The sequence below is a fragment of the Protobothrops mucrosquamatus genome, unplaced genomic scaffold, assembly GCF_001527695.2.
Source record: "Protobothrops mucrosquamatus isolate PMUCROS unplaced genomic scaffold, P.Mucros_1.0 scaffold1045, whole genome shotgun sequence".
Classification (NCBI taxonomy): domain Eukaryota; kingdom Metazoa; phylum Chordata; class Lepidosauria; order Squamata; family Viperidae; genus Protobothrops; species Protobothrops mucrosquamatus.
Genome location: NW_015387277.1, coordinates 231828 through 249860, shown reverse-complemented (window position 1 = coordinate 249860; position 18033 = coordinate 231828). Strand labels below are relative to the sequence as shown.

Genomic DNA, 18033 nt, shown 5'->3' with positions numbered 1-18033 from the left:
TGGTAAAAGTAAAAGGAAGGAATATAAAGTTGGTTTATTTGATCAAAGTTAAAATATTTATGATATCATCTCTGGTAACCCTTTGTTTGTTGGTTGGTTTAATTTGTTTTCTGCCCATCTCGCCACAAAGATGTTTGATGATCAGGACTGAAACAAAGAAGTTTTAAAGTTGTTTTTTTTTTTACAGATAAGAGACAGCATATAGAAAAAAAGAAATCATGTGTTGTTTTTTAAGAGAAGGTGATTAAGTTACTAAAATTTGATTAAACTGGTGATGAAGGAAAAAATCTGTTATATATTTTTTTCTTTTTGTTTACTATATTATTTTTTTCTTTTCTGCATTTCCTATTTTTTCTTTTATTATTTTTAGTTTCTATTAGTTCACCTTTTTAATTGTAACTTTTAATAAAATTACTATTAAAATATTTTCTTCTTTGTACCTCAATGTGACATTTGAACACAGGCATCCTTGTTTATAAATAATTGTTTTTTACTTAGCACGTGATCTCATCCAAATGCAATTTAATTCGGGTCCAATTTACTATCAATTCAGCAATGAACATTCCAGTACATTTAACACCAACGCCGGGGGCTTCAGTTGTTTTAATTAACTTAGTAAATTTAGTTTTGACATTTTAAACATAATTTCTCTCTTCAAATTTTGAAGCTTCGGCTTCTCCTTTGCCTAATATGATGGTTATTTAAGTGCTAAAACTTTGACATAAAATATATAAAATTAGCTTGTTATCTTACTTGACAGATTATGCACATCCTTGGAATCTCCAATGCAGACAGGGATTCCTATGCCTTCTCTGACATCATCTACCCAGGAGAAAAGGGAGCTGCATGACTGGCCTAAAATCTGAAGCCTGTGGGCAGCCAGGACTGCAATAACACTTTTGCGGAAAAGATGTATCCAGCTTCTGGAATGCTTTTTCTTCTTCACCTTGCTGTTGCTTTGCTTCCTCTCCTCCGTTTCACACAATGCACTGGCCAGTGTCCTGATTTCTTGCTTGAAAATGTCACAAGTGTTGACCTGATCCTGAAGAACATCCCTCTGGGTCGACAGGGCACAGGACCTACCGTAGAGGGGATAGAGTGCTCCAGCGAGCAGCGCGCAAGCTGCTAGCAGAGATCTGTGTTCTTTCTGTGTCTGCGTCAACAAGGCTTTAAGGTGTGAATTCTCAAGGAGCAATTGCTCTTGGACTTTTTCAATAGCAGAGAACTTGTCTTTGGCTTTTTCTGCCATGTCTTGGTATTTCTGTATTGGATAGAGGAAAAAGATTTTTAACTTTCTACGAAACATAGATACAGAATGAGAATTGATCGGTCTACTGCTGACCAGCCTGCAGTAAATGAAGCTGACCTACTTTTCTTATATTTATCCTGTGAAATGTGTTTGGCTGACAGTTGATTGAGTAGGCCAAAGTCACCCCATGATTCTCATAGTCAGGAAGAAGTTTGAAAACAAGTCCAAACTTCCAACTGTTACATCAGAGGTCCCCAACCCCCGGTCCGTGGACCGGTACCGGTCCTTGGCATGCCAGCAACCGGTCCGCACAAACAAGCAAAGCTCCATCTGTGGGATGCAGGTAGCACACAAAACCACGCCCCCTCCGGTCCATGGAAAAACCTCTCTCCATGTAACTGGTCCCTGGTGTCTGAAAGGTTGGGGACCTCTGTACTACATCACACATTGGCTATATCAAAAATGTATTTCTGTCAATACATGATCGAGCTCTGAGATTCAACCTGAATGCCATTATCAGTCAACTATCCAAAAATGCCATCTTCTGGAAAGTGGTTGTAAACTGCAATGGTCAAGATGCACATCTGTGGAACAAAGGAGACTTTAAAAATTACAACAACGAACAGAAGTTCCCGTTGCTGTAATATTTAAAATACAAATAGTAGTCCTCGACTTACGACCATTCCTTCAGTGACTATTCAGAGTTATGATGGTGCAGCAAAAAAAAAAAAGACTGATGGCCTGTGCTTGTAGTTACAGCAACTGCAGTGCCTCTGTGATCATGTGATGAAAATCGGAGCGCCTGGCAGCTCAACCCGAGGGGCGCTTCAATTTCTCCACTGGCCTATTCTCCCCCGCCCTCATATATCCTTTTTGGCCTCTGTAATGGAATGTGTCTAAACATCATGTGTTCATCCCAGTTGCCAAGGAGCTGAATCTTGATCACGTGATCGCGGGGATGATGCAAAGGTCATAAATTTGAGAACCAGTCGGAAGTCATCTTTTTCAGTGCCTTTGAACAGTCACTAAATGAATGGTTGTAAGTTGAGAACTACCTGTAATTCCGGAGCTGAGTGCAGGACAGGGCAGGGCAGCTAAGGGACAGAGATGGGAGGAGATAATCAGGTAGGGAGAGTTGGAGGCAGTCCCTTACCTTACTGAGGCCTGGGGTTGGAAGAGACTACTCCCGGAATGGTTTGGATCGGGATGGGTATTCGCTTAAGCCACAATTCTCAATTACCACAAATTGCCATTGTAAGTTCTCACAGTCATTTGGCATCTCGTTTTATGACCGCACCAATTTATGACGGCAATGCCAGTCCCCATTGTGATTGTTAAGTCAAGGACTACCTCGACCACAATCTCTTCTCCTTCTCCAATAGAGAAAGCTAGTTGTATCCAGTGATTCGACAATGGACCCTGGTCCTGAAGCTATTTCAAACAGGAGAGCGCTCAAAGAACTCAATTCAGTATTGATCCACCAGTCCCTGAACACATCTGGAGGAGAGAGTCGTTAAAGGAAGCAACATGACGCTTGAAATCCCATCCATCCTGCAGAGACCAAATTAAACTTCTGTTGTTCTTTTCTTCCCTATTCATTGGAGATTTGGCCACTGATGCCTTTTGCTCAGAAACAGAACTTCATCCAAACTGTGTATGAGAAGCATTTCATAGACCTGGTATTCCTAATTAGAACATTTCCAAATAAATGGAAAAGGCTTGTTGTTCAATAATCAAGCACCTATTTTGTATACAAAGCCCCTACTAGATTTACCCTGTAGCATCTCCATGTAGCACTGAAAACACTCCTATATGGAATATTATTATTAAGCCTCAATCAGAAAATGTGGCCAAGACTTAACTTAGTTAAAGCTGTGGCCTGGCTCATTACAAGAAAGTGTCCATTATTCCTTCCTGCTTAACTTTATGACTAGTAAATCCAAGAATATACAGCACATCTTAATCATGTTATCTGTACAGAAGACAACAAGCAAGATCTATGATTCAGAAGAACAATTATCCTGCTTGGCAAAGATGACACATGGCTGGGATAAGTTAGTTTAGCGAAAGAGAATAGTAAACTAGGGAAAACCTGCAGAGACAGAAATAGATAGGTAGCAGCTGGAAAGAGGAAAGTAAAGGTGATCTTTTAATTACTTTGTAATCAACCCCCTACTTATATATTCACAGATTAATTATGCCTCAGGAAGAATTTTATTTTCAAGAGAACGTTCTTTGTTTTATTTTATCAATCACACATTGCTTTACTTTTCACAACTCTAAAAACCGCTACTCCAACAAGCAGAAAAATGAATGTGAAGAAAAACCTCAAGCCTTAAAGCACGTTAACTACAGTATAAAGACTTAATATTCATTACAACACAGAACAAGAGAGAACATATTTTACAGAGACATCATTACAAGAATATCAAATGACGACTTCATTCAAAGCTACAGCCCTACTAATGCCCCAAATCACCTTCTCATTTCATGAATAAGGAGGTGGGAGATGATGACAACTGGAAATCGTAGGACGGCTCAGATCCCAGGGTTGCTCAAAGGAATGGTCTTCAAGATCCAGGATTAAATCTGAATTGGCTGTAACCATATACATTCTATGGTCCTCACTATGATTATCACTTTGGGAATCATAGTGGAACTTTAGGAGATGACCAGGCTGAGCCCAAGGGAGGGGTCAAAAGCATTATAAGTGATGAGATCTAAGTCCAGCCCACTTTGAATGCCTCTCTTATCTCCTGCGCATTTCCCTTGACCGTGAGTTGGTCAGATTAATGTCAATCGCCTGGAAAGTCAGGAGATTTAGACAGTTCAAATGAGTATAAAGGTTTGTTGCAAGCTTAAGCTCTCTACAAGAATCTGACGAACTAGCAGTCAAAGGAAATGGGCGGGAGATAAGAGAGGCATTCAAGTTGGGCTAGACTTAGATCTCTGGTGGGCGAGCAGGGAATCATGACTTATGATGCGTTCGACCCCTCCCTCGGTCTCAGTTTGATTATCTCCTACAAGAACTTCCTATTGGGAGAAGCCCTTTAGATTCCCTACTGCCAGTGTTCCTCTCTACATTCAAGGGAAAAGACGATGTAGAATATTAATTATTTAATTGGGGATCAAGGCTTCCCCCTCCCCCTTTTTGCCTTGTTATACTCAGTAGCTGAATGTACATTTAGGAGATCCTATGTTGTCTATAAAGCTAAGGGTTTTTCCTCTCGTTATTTTTAATCTTAAGCCTGGAAATTTTAAGGAAGTTTACAAGCTGTTTAAAATGCTTTTGCCGTTCTGAAATCCTCATGCGCTTTGCTTTTGCTTTGCTTTGTTTTTCCACTAGGAATGGTGACCGTGGTTGGAAATTTGCTATGGAATGGCAGGGGGCATGATCTTGAGGGAACTAAGGGCTGCTGCCTAAGTTGTTATATTTTTTTAAAATGTCTAATTGAGATTTCTAGGGCCATCCAAATCTCACTGATCCTGGATGCTATACAAGGTTAAAAACAATCACATTCAAGACAACCACACTACCTTCCCCCCCCCCACACACACACAAAAAATACGGTCATAACCAGAGGAATAGCCATAGTGCTAACATTGCATGCAAAATCAGTCCCTTAGTGGAGACACACCCCACTCTGGTTCAAGGCCTGGGGAAACAGCTAAATTTTCAGAGCTTGCTTGAAAGAAAGCAGAGACAGGACTGCTCAAACATCTGGAGAAGTGGTTCTTTAAACTGTTGGTCTCGGTGACCTTTTTTCCTATCATGATTAATGTCATCCCCCCTCCTCAAAAAAAAAATCCCAGACTGTGTTGCTTTATATAAGGATCTTGGCAGTGGCAGTCCCAAACTGCAGTCTCTCAAACAAACAAATTGATCCATTAACCCCAGGATATGTCCAGATTACTCCAGTTTAAGAACTATTGCTCTGGAGGAATGCCAATCAAGAGGGCAGGAGCTATGTCTACTTTTAGTTCCCAAAAGTGCCATTATTTTATAGATGGGAGCCAGAATATGCCATTTCTCAGGTTTTATCAGATTTTAAAGCTAAAGTCAACATAGAAAGGGTTATGAAATAGAGTATGGCGATATAAACAGTAAGCCAAAATCTTCCTTTATTTAAATAAATATATTTGCCATGAGGACAAAACCTGGGCAGATATGAGCTATTGTATGGGAAAAGTCGAAAGTAGTCCTTAAATTTGTACAAATAGTATAAATGAAATCCAAGACCGTCTGTTAATGCTGACTGTGCAGAATCTCATTGCAGAAACTTATTTTCATGCTGACACTAGCCAAACCAAAAACTGGCAATTGTGTAACTACGGTACCGTAAAGCATCCAAAAGCTATTCTGGCTGCAAGGCTGGCCATAGCGCTGGCTATGACAACTGCTTTACACTACTGTTCTTCACAATTTAAAATGTTGACACCTCAAATTGTAAACTGTTCATTTAACAATGATTCTAAGCTATGCTGGCTTTGGAAAAAGTGACTTATGACTTACCTCACACTCATGGCTTCACACCTCCCCCCCCCAATCGCATGACTGCAATTGGGGTGTTTGACAACCAGCTTGAATTTATGACTGGTTACAGCATTCTAGGGTCACACATTTGTGATATGAGACCTATTTTGCTGATTTTCAGCAAAAAAAACCCAACCACCTTATTGGGGAAACTAGATTCGCTTAACAACCTTATGATTTGCTGAACCGCCATAAAAATTGTCAAAAAATTGGGTCAATGCAATGACTGTCCCTGTCCCAGTTGTGGTCATAAGTCAAGGACTACCTATCAATAAATTTCCTCCTTAACTTCACAAAAGTTTGGGACACCCCTTGTACTTTGAAATCATGACATGACTGTTCAGTCATTGTTATAACTGGGATTTGAATCTGCATTAAACAAAACCAACATCCCAGCTTTTCAAACTATAGCTTGCTGTAAACAGGGCCTATAGGAAATAAGTGCTGCTCTTTTATTAAATACCAGTTAGTTGGCTGAGGATTGCCTCTTGAAGTTGTATGAGTGATTTTCATTGTTTTTTAATTAACCATATAGAATGAAATTTAGACTAACAAGGGGTGTAAACCCCTTGATTATTTCTCCCTTTGTTACACAGAGTGCTTGCCATTTTGTAAATAAACTGTAGGAGTATTATTATAGGAACAGAGATACTTTCAGCTTCTCCCGTGTCACTTGTTATAAAAGAAACAGATGAAGTCCTGCAAGATTCAAGAACTGTAAATAAGTCCTCTCCTTAGTCAAAGCTTTTCCTTTTGTTTGGAAGAATAAATGCAGACTGGGATTTTATTGTATAGTTAAATATTCAAACAGAAGAAACGCAAGCAGAACATAAAACAGAAATTGCATTTACATAAGGATTAAATGTATTAATGACTTCCTATAATAATTTTTATCTTCTATTATATTCAATACTACGAGGGCGATTCGGAAATAAACCTCCATTTGGTTATCAATGACAGACACTCGCAGATACAGAACTTTTATTATACACGTTAGAAAAATACAACATTACATTACTTTTTGACATAATCGCCATTCAAATTGAGGCACTTGTCATAGCGTCTTACAAGGTTTGAAATTCCTTAGTAGTAGTCGCTCGGCGCCAAATCTGGGCTATGGGAGGGGATGATCAAAAACATCCCAACGGAATTGCTTCAAACGTTCTTGGGTGCGTCTAGCGGTGTGCGGATATTGGTGTGAACCAATACCACACCGGAAGTGGTGCCATAGAAAATCCCGCTAAATATGAAGATGCCAAAAGAGTACTGCTAGTGAAGTTCATGGAGCTTGGTTCGACCATCAATTCAGAAATCTACTGTGAAATGGTACGGAAACTCAGACAAGACATCAATGACAAGCGTTGGGGCATGCTGACTTCCGGTGTGGTGTTGGTTCACGATAATGCTCGCCCGCACACCGCTAGATGCACCTGAGAACTTTTGAAGCAGTTCCGTTGGGATGTTTTTGATCACCCCCCCATAGCCCAGGTTTGGTACCAAGCGACTACTACTAAGAAATTTTAAACCTTGTAAGACGCTATGACAAGTGCCTCAATCTGAATGGCAATTATGTCGAAAAGTAATGTAATGTTGTATTTTTCTAATGTGTATAATAAAAGTTCTGTATCTGAGAGTGTCTGTCATTGATAAGCAAACGGAAGTTTATTTCCGAATTGCTCTCATGCAATTCAGACCTTTGGAAGGATTTTGCAGGCCACATGTGATTCTTAACACATCTCTAAATTTATTTCTGTATCACCCACTTCTAACCTACCTGAAAAGCCCTATTCTTCAAAACTCAGAGCTGTCTATGGGGGGGGGGGAAGCACCTGTAGTGCCTCCTAAAGACTAGATGGTTTCCCTTCATGAAAGCCTTAAAAATATTTTTAGTTCATATTTCGTATTTAGCATATTGCTAAAAACTGCGTTTAATTCCTGGACAAGAATAGCTACACTTAAATAAGAAGAGGAAGAAACACAAAATAGAGCAAAATAGTCTCCAGCATAAAATGTAATTTTGACTGCAACTCTCCATAATTGTACTAGGAAACGTTCTGTTTAGGAAAGCTTGTTGGAGCATTACTGTGGTTTTTGTAAGAGAAACAAGTATCCTTTGTAAAAAGAAAAGGTATAAAGGAGATGGAAGGAAGCCAACAGTTAACCACTTTGTAGAAAAGTGTGAAATATGATTGGGTTGTATGCATAATAAAACAAATAAACAAGCTGCAACAATGATGAGGATAATCCTCAATCGCTGTATTTGTGCACACACCTAATGAATACATAAAGTGCAAACAAAATGGATATTAATGTTTCCTATTAGGCAGAAATACAAGGTCTAATTTTACATTAATTTATTCTCATTTATCCTTAAGAGTCTATATAAATGCATTATATTACATGGCTTTCCCTAAGTTCCATTTCAAAAAGCACAGACATTAGGAGGTAAATACTGTATAAGCTCCAGTCAAGCACAAAATCTGATACTGTTCTTAAAAGAAAGAAAGCATAATATTCTTTTTTTTAAATAAAGAAATGCATCAATCCTTCCACTGCCGTACAAACATTTGAGATGAATGTTTTTCTGTTCAGTACTTTCGTTAACTATTTCCTGCTCCACGTTTAGCTAGTTAGGTGACACACATATTAAAATTACTGTGGTTGAGAAACATTCCTCTTGTAGTTCTTCCAAGAGCATTCATTTAGATTCTCTTCCTCTACTTTATCCATTATCTTTCTCTTCTTTTCCTTCCCTCAATTTGCTGATCTTTTTTCCCCAGTTAAAGTTATTATTATCAATTATCGAAGCTGTCATTTGAATTTCTATAACTGTCTGGTTTGACACAGCAACCAAGCAGGACAGGTACAGACTTCCACGGATAGATAGGACTGCAGAAAAAACAGTTGCAACCAGCCTGCCTTCCACTGAGGACCTGTATACTGCACAGGTCAACAAGAGGGCTGAGAAAATATCTACATACCCCTCACATCCTGGGCATAAAATGTTTCCTCTTTTTCCCTCAGGATGCCGCTATAGGACATTGCCTGTCAAAACAGCTAGATACAATGACAGTTTTTTCCTTCATGCCATCACTCTGCCTAATTACCACAGTACTGGCTTATGTCCAAGGATATTTACCCATGTAGTATGGCCGTATTACTATTATCCTTCCCATCTTTTTTACTACCTTCTCCTATTGGTATCTTATGATTATATTACTCTGTTCCTTTGTATGCACACTTGAGAGTTCCTGCACTGGAGAGAATTTCACTCTGTGTCCAGTCACACTTGGCCAATAAAGTATTCTATTCTGGAGTTGAAGGTTCGTTCTCCAAGCTTGTGGATTGGTTTCCGAACATTTCATTACCAGGCTAGATAACATCTTCAGCGGAGTTTAGGGGATGTCAGTGTCAGTGTTCTTCTATTCTATTCTATTCTATTCTATTCTATTCTATTCTATTCTATTCTATTCTATTCTATTCCCACATCACATGCTCAAAGTAGGAAAGTTTCTGCTTAATAGTCAATGTCTTTATTTCATCCAGTACTAATTGATTGATTCTTCTTATAGTTCATGGTACTCTTAGTAACCATATTCCAATTCATAATTCAAAGGCATCTATATTTTTCTATCCTTCTTTCTCACACTACAGTTTTTATAACTATATAGCATCACTAAAAGAAATTATGGCTTTAATTTTTCTGATATTTCTTGCTATTAGATTGACCTTCATCCTTTTATGATCCTGTTTAAGTTTATTATTGACTTATCTGAGGTTAACCTCTTCTTAACTCCTTCATCATACTGCCCATCTTTATTCTTGCCCCCAATAAACAAAACTATCTACCATCTTCACTTTATCACTTCATCAGTTCATTGAGCATGCCGGTTGAGATTACCATCAACATCTTAATATTTAACATGAATTCATATTCTCACTGATTTATTTTTAATTTCATTAATGGTTCTTCCAAATCTTCTTTACTTTGAGTTAACAAAGTGATGTCATCTGCAATATCTCTACTGTTAATATTTAAGCCTTCAATTTTAATTCCAGCTATCACAACTCTGTCATATTTTATTGTATAAATTAAGCAAATATGGATACAATAGGTATTTCTTCCCTCACCTCCTTGCCTGAACCAGTCTCTTTCTCCAAATTCTGTACCTATAATAGTTTTTTATTTACTCTAAAGATTCCTCAAAACAAAGACACATTCTGTCATAACCCTTGTCTTTAATATTGTATGTTCCACATGACTGCATGATCTTCACTACTGAAGACATTGCTATGGTGAACGAAGATATGTTTTTTCTTTATATTTCTTCTGCTTTATCATCTAATGTTAGCTATCTGATTTCATGGCCTTCTCTTTTTCTGAAAATAGCTTCTTCATTTGGCATTTTTCTCTGCTTAAATGATGATATTCATTAACGAAGATCTCAATCAAAATATTGTTTGCATAAGAAATTAATAGGAATTCACTAATTTGCACATTCACAGAGACTTGGCAGAAGCGAGTTAGCAGTGACAAGCTGGTGGCAGTGAACTGGTGGCGAGTTGTCCCATTCTGATGTCATCTGTGGCTGGTGATCTACTATCTGTAGTATCTTACTTTCTAGATAATATATCTGTAGAAATTTATTAACTCTACAGATCCTTTTGTCACTCTATAATCCCACCTTTAAAGAGTCTAGGACAACCTTTCCATCTTCTTTTAATCTCATTTCTTCTATCAGGTCTCTTTTACTGTTAAGTATTCCTGTCATAGCTGTAAATTTGCCTGTAATTTATCTAATCTTCTCTAAAAGGTTCTCATTTTTCTTTTCTCACAATATTCCTCCTTATGATTGAGATATTTTTTCTTGTCCTTTCTTCCTTGACAGTGAAATTCTGCATTGAGTCAGCTACATCCATCTTGTTGCCCAAGGCTTTCATTCAGGTTTTTCCTCTGACTAACACAATAGCTGATTCTGAAAAACGTGTGGGTCTTTTTTTCTTTGGAATTTTGGGGTTATTATTATTATTTTTACAATAACTCTTCTCTCTTTCCATTGTTTTAAATTCCCCATAGTTTAATTGTCTAAGTTTAACCTCTTTACTTGAGGCCAATAATTCATGATTTGTTCTACAAACTACACCTAAAAGTAGCCTGGTTGACTTGATTGCACTTATCAATCTTTTATTTCCTTTCCTGAAGAGGCCTGGTGGCTCAATGGCTCAATGATACTGGAGAAGGTCTGTACTCTGGTTGTTCGAGCCCTAGCATTGCATGATGGAGTGAGCTCCTGTCAGCTTTGGCCAACCTAGCAGTTCAAAAGCATGCTGTCAACGCTGCTAATATTGAATATTCTTGCTTTGACAAAATATGCAGAACTGTCTGGTACTTTTAGAGTTAATTCAGATGAGAATGAGAGAGGAGAGAAAAGTGCTCGGAAGGGAACGGAAGTGAATCTTTGCCCTCCAGGTTAATTGGAAGATGTGAATCATGACCCCAAAATAGGGGAGGGAAAATGCCTGGAATGATATGTGCAAAGGAAGGGAAATTCAGATCTTGGCATTCTCCATGCCGTGCTGACACTCCTTTACACTAATAAAGGCTTTTTAGGTTAAAAAATGCCTGAAAGTTCTTTGAAGTGTTTCATTAGTCAGGCACATGACACATGCTACATGCAAGTAGATAAATAGGTACCACCGGTGGGAAAATAATGCTGTTTAATATGAATCCAGCCAGTGCTGGACTTTCCCCAGTGTGACGTCTGAGCGTGAAGCAACATCAGTGGAGGGAGAAGCCCTGAATGATACTGCAGAACACCGATGAAACGTTCTGAGTGTGGAACTAGTCCGTCCCCTGTGATGCATTCTGGTTAGTGCACAAGCATGAACTGAACGGACTAGCAATTGTCAGAAGCCAAACACCTATTTGTACTAACACTGTAATCTCCTGGCTAATCTAATTTTGCCATAGGCTAAATAAATAAATAATTTTCTAAAATATGTCTCAGCCCTATGCTGTGACAGAAATGTTTCTGTCAAACCTTGAAAGCACAATTTCTTGAAAAGAACAGCAAGATTTTTGCCTTAAAAGATTTTCTGGAATGGAGAAACCCTGAGAAGTGGCTTACTATATTAGAATGCACTTCAAGAATTCTAAAAAAAAACAAAAAGAGAGAGAGACCAATCACTGCCCCAGAATGTACAATTCTATTTTTATCCTATTTCTTGCTGGGTCTATATCGATGGATTGGCAAGAGCACAGGACTACAAACTGAGAATTAATAACATTCGAACTTCAAAGACTTCACGTTATTCCAACTATATTTTATTTTTCTCTCTTACAACTCTCTTCTTGATAGTACTGAATAGTCCGGCCTTCAGCTAATTTACCCATTTTGCTATCAGTACTGCTGCTTAATAGAACAAGTCAGTACTTCAAAGGAGGTGACTTTCTTGTTGTAAAAAAAATTTTTTTTTTGGCCTTTCTCGTTGGTGAAATTTTGATATTCACTTTCCTTAAAGGACTTCTTTGCTTTGAGTTGTTTATACGTAAATTTCTACCTTTGCCCCTGTCTTTCGATGCAAAAATAATTTCTTAATAATGAAATTATTCTTTGTATAGATTACTCACCATGATTTCTTAGGTAACTTCGGATATATTAGTTATCAGAAGGGCTGTGATTACTCAACAATTATTCAGAAGAAGTGCTTTGGAGCCAGTACAAGATCAGTATTATTCAGAAAGCAGTCCATTTCTACCACCAACACCCTCGGGTTTCCTTGTAAGCCTTAGAGATAGAGGTGCTGCTTTAAGGAGACCATTCAAGTTAATGTGATTCTTAAAGCAAGATCATTTTGGGGGTCACAAGAAAGCCTTTAAAATGTTGAAATGCTTCTATGAATAGCAGGAAGATGCTGTACTTGTAGATACAAATCATCTTTTGAAAATCATTTCTGAAAATGACAGTCCATCACTAATACAATTACTCCTTTAGATTAAAAAGAGTTTTCCAATGTTAAGTATCAAGAACTTTTATTCATAGTACCCCACCATGATCATTTGGCCTGTATTATTAGCTTTATTTTTGTCCTTTTCCTGGGATCATCCACCCCATAGCCTCAAAAAAGATTCTAGCACTGGATTCTAAATAAGCTAAAATAATTTAAGGAATTCTTAGCTAAATTGAGAGAAGGTATTTGTTATTTGTCAAATAATTTGCCATTCTGTTAAATTTCTAGAGGTATAGCTGTGTTAGTTTTTGGCAGAAAGAATAAAAAAAAATTAAAGACCAATTCCAATGCAACATCTGAATGAATTTAAGATTGTTAGAAATAAAAGAGAAGAATATAAAATTGGTCTGTTTGACCAAGATTAAAATAAGACATGTTTCTACGAGGTCTGATAAACCTTTTCAGACTTTTTGCTGACATCAGAAGTGATAACTTGATTTATGGATTTGCATATAGATAAGTGATGGTTATGGGAAGAAGATATATTTGTTTATAACCTTATAGGGCAGTGGTTCTCAACCTTTTTTAATGCCGCGACCCCCAACCGGTCGTAAGTCAAGGACTAAACCGGTCGTAAGACGAGGACTAAACCGGTCGTACGTCGAGGACTAAACCGGTCGTAAGTCGAGGACTACCCAACTGGTCGTAAGTCGAGGACTTACCCTGCCCGGGAGCGCCGCGCATGCGTGGTTCCGCCCCCTGCGCTGGCCGAGGCGTAGCTGGCAAGCGGCAGAGACGGAGCAGGCCGACCACCAGCTGGCCCAGCTCAAGGGCAGTAAGGCACCCGCCGGAAAAGGGGAAAAAAATGGCGGACAGCCTTGTTTGGCGACCCCCGTGAAATGGTCGATCGACCCCAAATGGGGTCGCGATCCATAGGTTGAGAACTGCTGTTATAGGGGGTAAAGAATTAAGTTTCTTTATACTTATTGTGATGAAGATCAGAAATAATTTATATACTGTATCTAAAAGTTCTACCTTCCCGTCTCTCCTCATTTTGAATTTAGTTTGCATTTGCTTTTAATACTGTAATTAAAATCTTCAATAAAAATTATACTTAAAAAAGAAGGGACTGGTAAGAGGGAAAATTAAAAAAAACATAAATAAATTATAAATAAAACATCAGTAATAACGAGGTTCTTTTTTCTAGAAGGATTTTTTTTTTTTTGCTGTTGCAACAATGAAGAGGCTTGTGGCACCTGAAAACACCGTTCATCTGTTCTCATACAGGTAACCATTATTTGGAGAGAGAAGGGAGAGAAGAATAGTGAAAGGAAAAATGAGAGATGGAAATGTTCTTCTCTTAATAATCTGTATCATTTTCATTCCCTCTTCTATCCCCAGCTATTGATTTATTGATTATGTGCCAGCAAGTGGGTGTCGACTCTTAGCAACCAAATAGATTTTCTCAGTTACAATTTATCCTCAAGTCTTTCACGACTTCCAGTTGCGCAATCATCCCTACTGTAATTTAGTCCATCCACTTGCCACCCCAAGTAATTCTGGGCCTAAGTGTCAGATCTGCCATCACACCACTCCAGCTTCGCATTGATGGCATCCTGCCATAAAAGGGGGAAGGGGGAGCAAAGCAAGAGAACACAGGAAAGGGGGGCTGACAGGGATCAGAGGTGCCAATCGGAGACACAACCGTTGAGAATGGAATACAAACATACACCAAAGAGGCGCCAAACCCAGCACTGTTACCAAAACAATGAATTTGAATACTATTGGAATGACTAGATGACTGGGGGGGGGATATCTGGGAGAAGTGAAATATACTGAATTTATGCAGGAATATTCAGATGTGGCTTAACCACTTAACCTTAATAAAAGTATACCTTTTCTCAACAAATGGAGTTAATGATCTTTGTTTACTAAGTGTCCAAGCTAGGACAGGGCTGACACTAAGATTACTTGTCCAAGGCTGCAAACAACTGACCAAAACAATCTTTGAACTGATTTTTTTTTGTTAAAAAAAAAAAGGAGGACATGTGTGAATCCATTGGAAGGGGTCATTTGCCCATGGTGGTGTAAAGAGAGAAGAAGAAAACAAATCTATTCGTTTTGATCCATGGTGTGTGTTGTCTTACATAATGAATTGGTTTAGTAATCTATTTTATTCAATTCTTCAACTAATTGAAACAATAATGAGGCTTTACAAAGGACCACTTGTTGTAGATTTCTACAACATCCAAGTAGAAGGCTTTTCTTTACACAAAAAAGGTAATGGTCTTTATCATTTGTAAAGTTCAGAAAAAAATAAGCAAAGTAGAAATTAGATTATCCGGAACACCATCAGTTTCCCTGAGATATAAGAGTTTAATTTATTTTCCTGTCTAATCTGGAAGATTTGCCTTTCAATATCTTTTTTATTATTGTTAGCAACTTGCCTATAAGCTTATGCCTGAGACACAGTTCACCTTAAAGTGAATTTCAGAAACTACTGCTAGAAAACATAGAAAAAATAGTTATCATGGGGGGCAAACATCTGGTATTCAGTGTAATAACACAAAGAAGCAATGCTTTTACCCTGTAGGTTACTTTTGCATGGTAACTAAATGGGAAATACAACTGCAGGATTCCAACACTGTGTAAGTTCTGGAATGCCTTCCCATAAATCCATGCACATCCTTAAAAGAGTGGAAGCTAATAGTTTTTTAAACAAAAAAAACCTCTCAAAGCATAGTAAAATTCCCAAGCAGTTTTAAAATGCATTGGAACAAAACTGCCGAAATAACATCCTAAATATTTAAAGAATGCATTTAAAAGTTAATAGCTTCCTGACAGAAATACTGTACCTGAGCCCTGGTATGAACTTCCCCAAGGAGTCCAGAATATTGCTGTTCCAAGTCGTTCTTCTGCTTTAACCAACAGCTTTCTTGAGCTTTCATCTGTTCTGCAAATTTCTTCAAAGTGTCTTCTTGGGTCTGTTGAATCTCCTTCATTGTATCTGACTTGTTTTTACAAACATATTCAAGGTGTGATACCTGCATGGTGGGCATTTAAAGAAAAAAAAAATCCTTCACCCTTCTCAAGGCATACACACAGTTCTATTTTAAAAGTAGCACGTTAATAATACATTCAGGATGCTACAACTAATCCCATAACCTACAAGGAATTTAGTACCACTTCTCAGCAATGGAAACATACCAGTCAAATTTCCGTAGCCTGTGACCTGGATCTTTTACTATCTATACTTGAGTACCCTTTCTAACACTGAAAGTTTTAGGACCAAGTTTCTGTACCAGCAACGTGAATCTGAAAATGAGCACAGTGATTGGATTTTCCCAATACAATATGCAATTCCTGACCTATTTCTGGGTGAGTTATTGGTTTTGCTGTTGGTAACTGCTGCTGCAATTTTTAAAAGAGTTGTGCCTCAGGTTGAAAAAAAAACACCACAATTAATAATATGTAAGTCTTTTACAACAGAAACTATAGGAAGGATCTAATGTTATCCCAAGGGTAATACATTTGTATAGGAAAGCAGCCCAGTTGATGAAGGGTTGTGGCTGGATTGTTGTTTGTCTTAAATATCACATTTTTGTAGATAATAACATTAGATGCTGTAGCAGCAGCAACAACAAAGAGTTTTCATGGGGAAAGGACTGGCGGTCAGCTAAACTATACAAATAGTTTGTACTGGGAACAGAAGAAACTTTTCATAACAAAATGGAGCTAATGATTAAATGAGCTAATGCCAATTTTTAAAGGGTACCAAAAATAATTTTCATATGGATAATTCAGAGGCCTTCAAAACAAAGACCTAGACCTTTTAAGCAGGCAAATGATACCATATTATTTTGGCATGCTTTGCTGGTCTAATAGAAGCTCTTGATTTTATCTTGCCTTTGCACCTCTAATTTTATTTCCATGGTTAAAAACTGAACTGAATTCTACTAATCTAACCGAACTAAAAAGCAGACTAAAAGTATACTTGCTCAAAGTTAGGCAATGATACAAATCTAGTTAAGTCCTCCTGTCAACTTCTGGAAGCATGTTCTAGCCCGCTGGGGCATTTGCCCAGAAGCTTGTTATCATCAGGTTTCTTCTATGTTAAGACATTGGTAGAATTTCTGATTGCAGCCTCTGTTATCGTTTTGCATTAACCAATTCTTAAACTTTAAAAAATAAAGTTCCTTAGAGTTGTACTTCATTTACTATGGCTTGCCTTAAACCTGAATGTGAGATGAATAACTCAGCTCATATGAAATGCTTTTCCTCCTATCCTTGGAGAGCCTAATCTAAGTGAGGACCAACCTTTCAAATTCTTCTTCCAGATCACAGAAAACTATGGGTAATAGGTGAACACGTCAGGCATGCAGATGGACAGAAGTGTTAAAATATAATTTGTACAATTATTTGTACATAACAAAATGCTTCTTTTTTAAAAAAATCTGATCTTATCTTACTATTACCTTCTGCTAACAAGTCAATTCATGTCAACATATGCACGAACTTCGTTGTTAAGCTTTCTTAAATGTTATCTTCTTTAAACTCGTGATGTATAGGTTTGCAATTGCTATATATGTTTACAAATCCAAAAGGATCAAACAGCATCTGGCATTTCATGGAAACATTTTTTTTTCTTCCTCAAATAATTCCTCCTTCTCAACAGCAAATATTTTAAAGAGGATGTTCCTTGAACAAGTGCGTTTTGTTTCTGTTTTATGCTGAGATAAAGAGTTGGTTTATTAGTGTAAATGACTCAGTCCTTTGAATAGCTTCATCAGTAAGATTAATTTATTTTCTTTTAATTAGGTCCCTGTGGCTAACACTGGCTAATAGTATTAGCAAGTCCTGAACAGAAGCTGGAGCTTAGAGATTTCATACAGACTTCAGTCACATTTACATGCCCACAGCAATGGCATCAAACCGAGCTGTAGACAAGCCATAATTAACGGTACTGAATTATTAACATCCAAATTCTTTTTGAAATAAGATGAATGTCAGTCCTTTTTAACGATATTGTGATGTGGACAAATGTCACTGAATTTAATAGAGGTGTCTGGTGCCTGAGGACAGTACCTTCTCATTAGCCTTGTTGAGGTCTAAGATCAGGGTATCAACATTTTCTTGCAAGACTGTGCAAAGCTCTGACCAGGAGAATTTATCCAGGATGCCTTCTGATTTCTTTATAAGAACGCAGCCTGCTACCAAGTGCTGGTACAAAGTATGGAGGAAAGTTAGCTTCTCCTGCAAAATGCAATTCAATTTTTTGGAGGGCGGGGGGGGGGGGGGG

General features: G+C 37.9%; 1 protein-coding gene across 1 annotated transcript in view; it reads right to left on the bottom strand.

Annotated features, from left to right (window-relative positions):
* Positions 1-18033, bottom strand: part of CCDC171 (coiled-coil domain containing 171) — a 183881-nt gene that overhangs the window by 93078 nt on the left and 72770 nt on the right. Inside the window, exons 15-17 of the mRNA XM_029284871.1 lie at positions 17820-17987; positions 15590-15778; positions 754-1261 (exon numbers count right to left, since the gene is read on the bottom strand). Coding sequence (XP_029140704.1) covers positions 754-1261; positions 15590-15778; positions 17820-17987 — 865 coding nt within the window. The remainder of the gene's footprint in view (positions 1-753; positions 1262-15589; positions 15779-17819; positions 17988-18033) is intronic.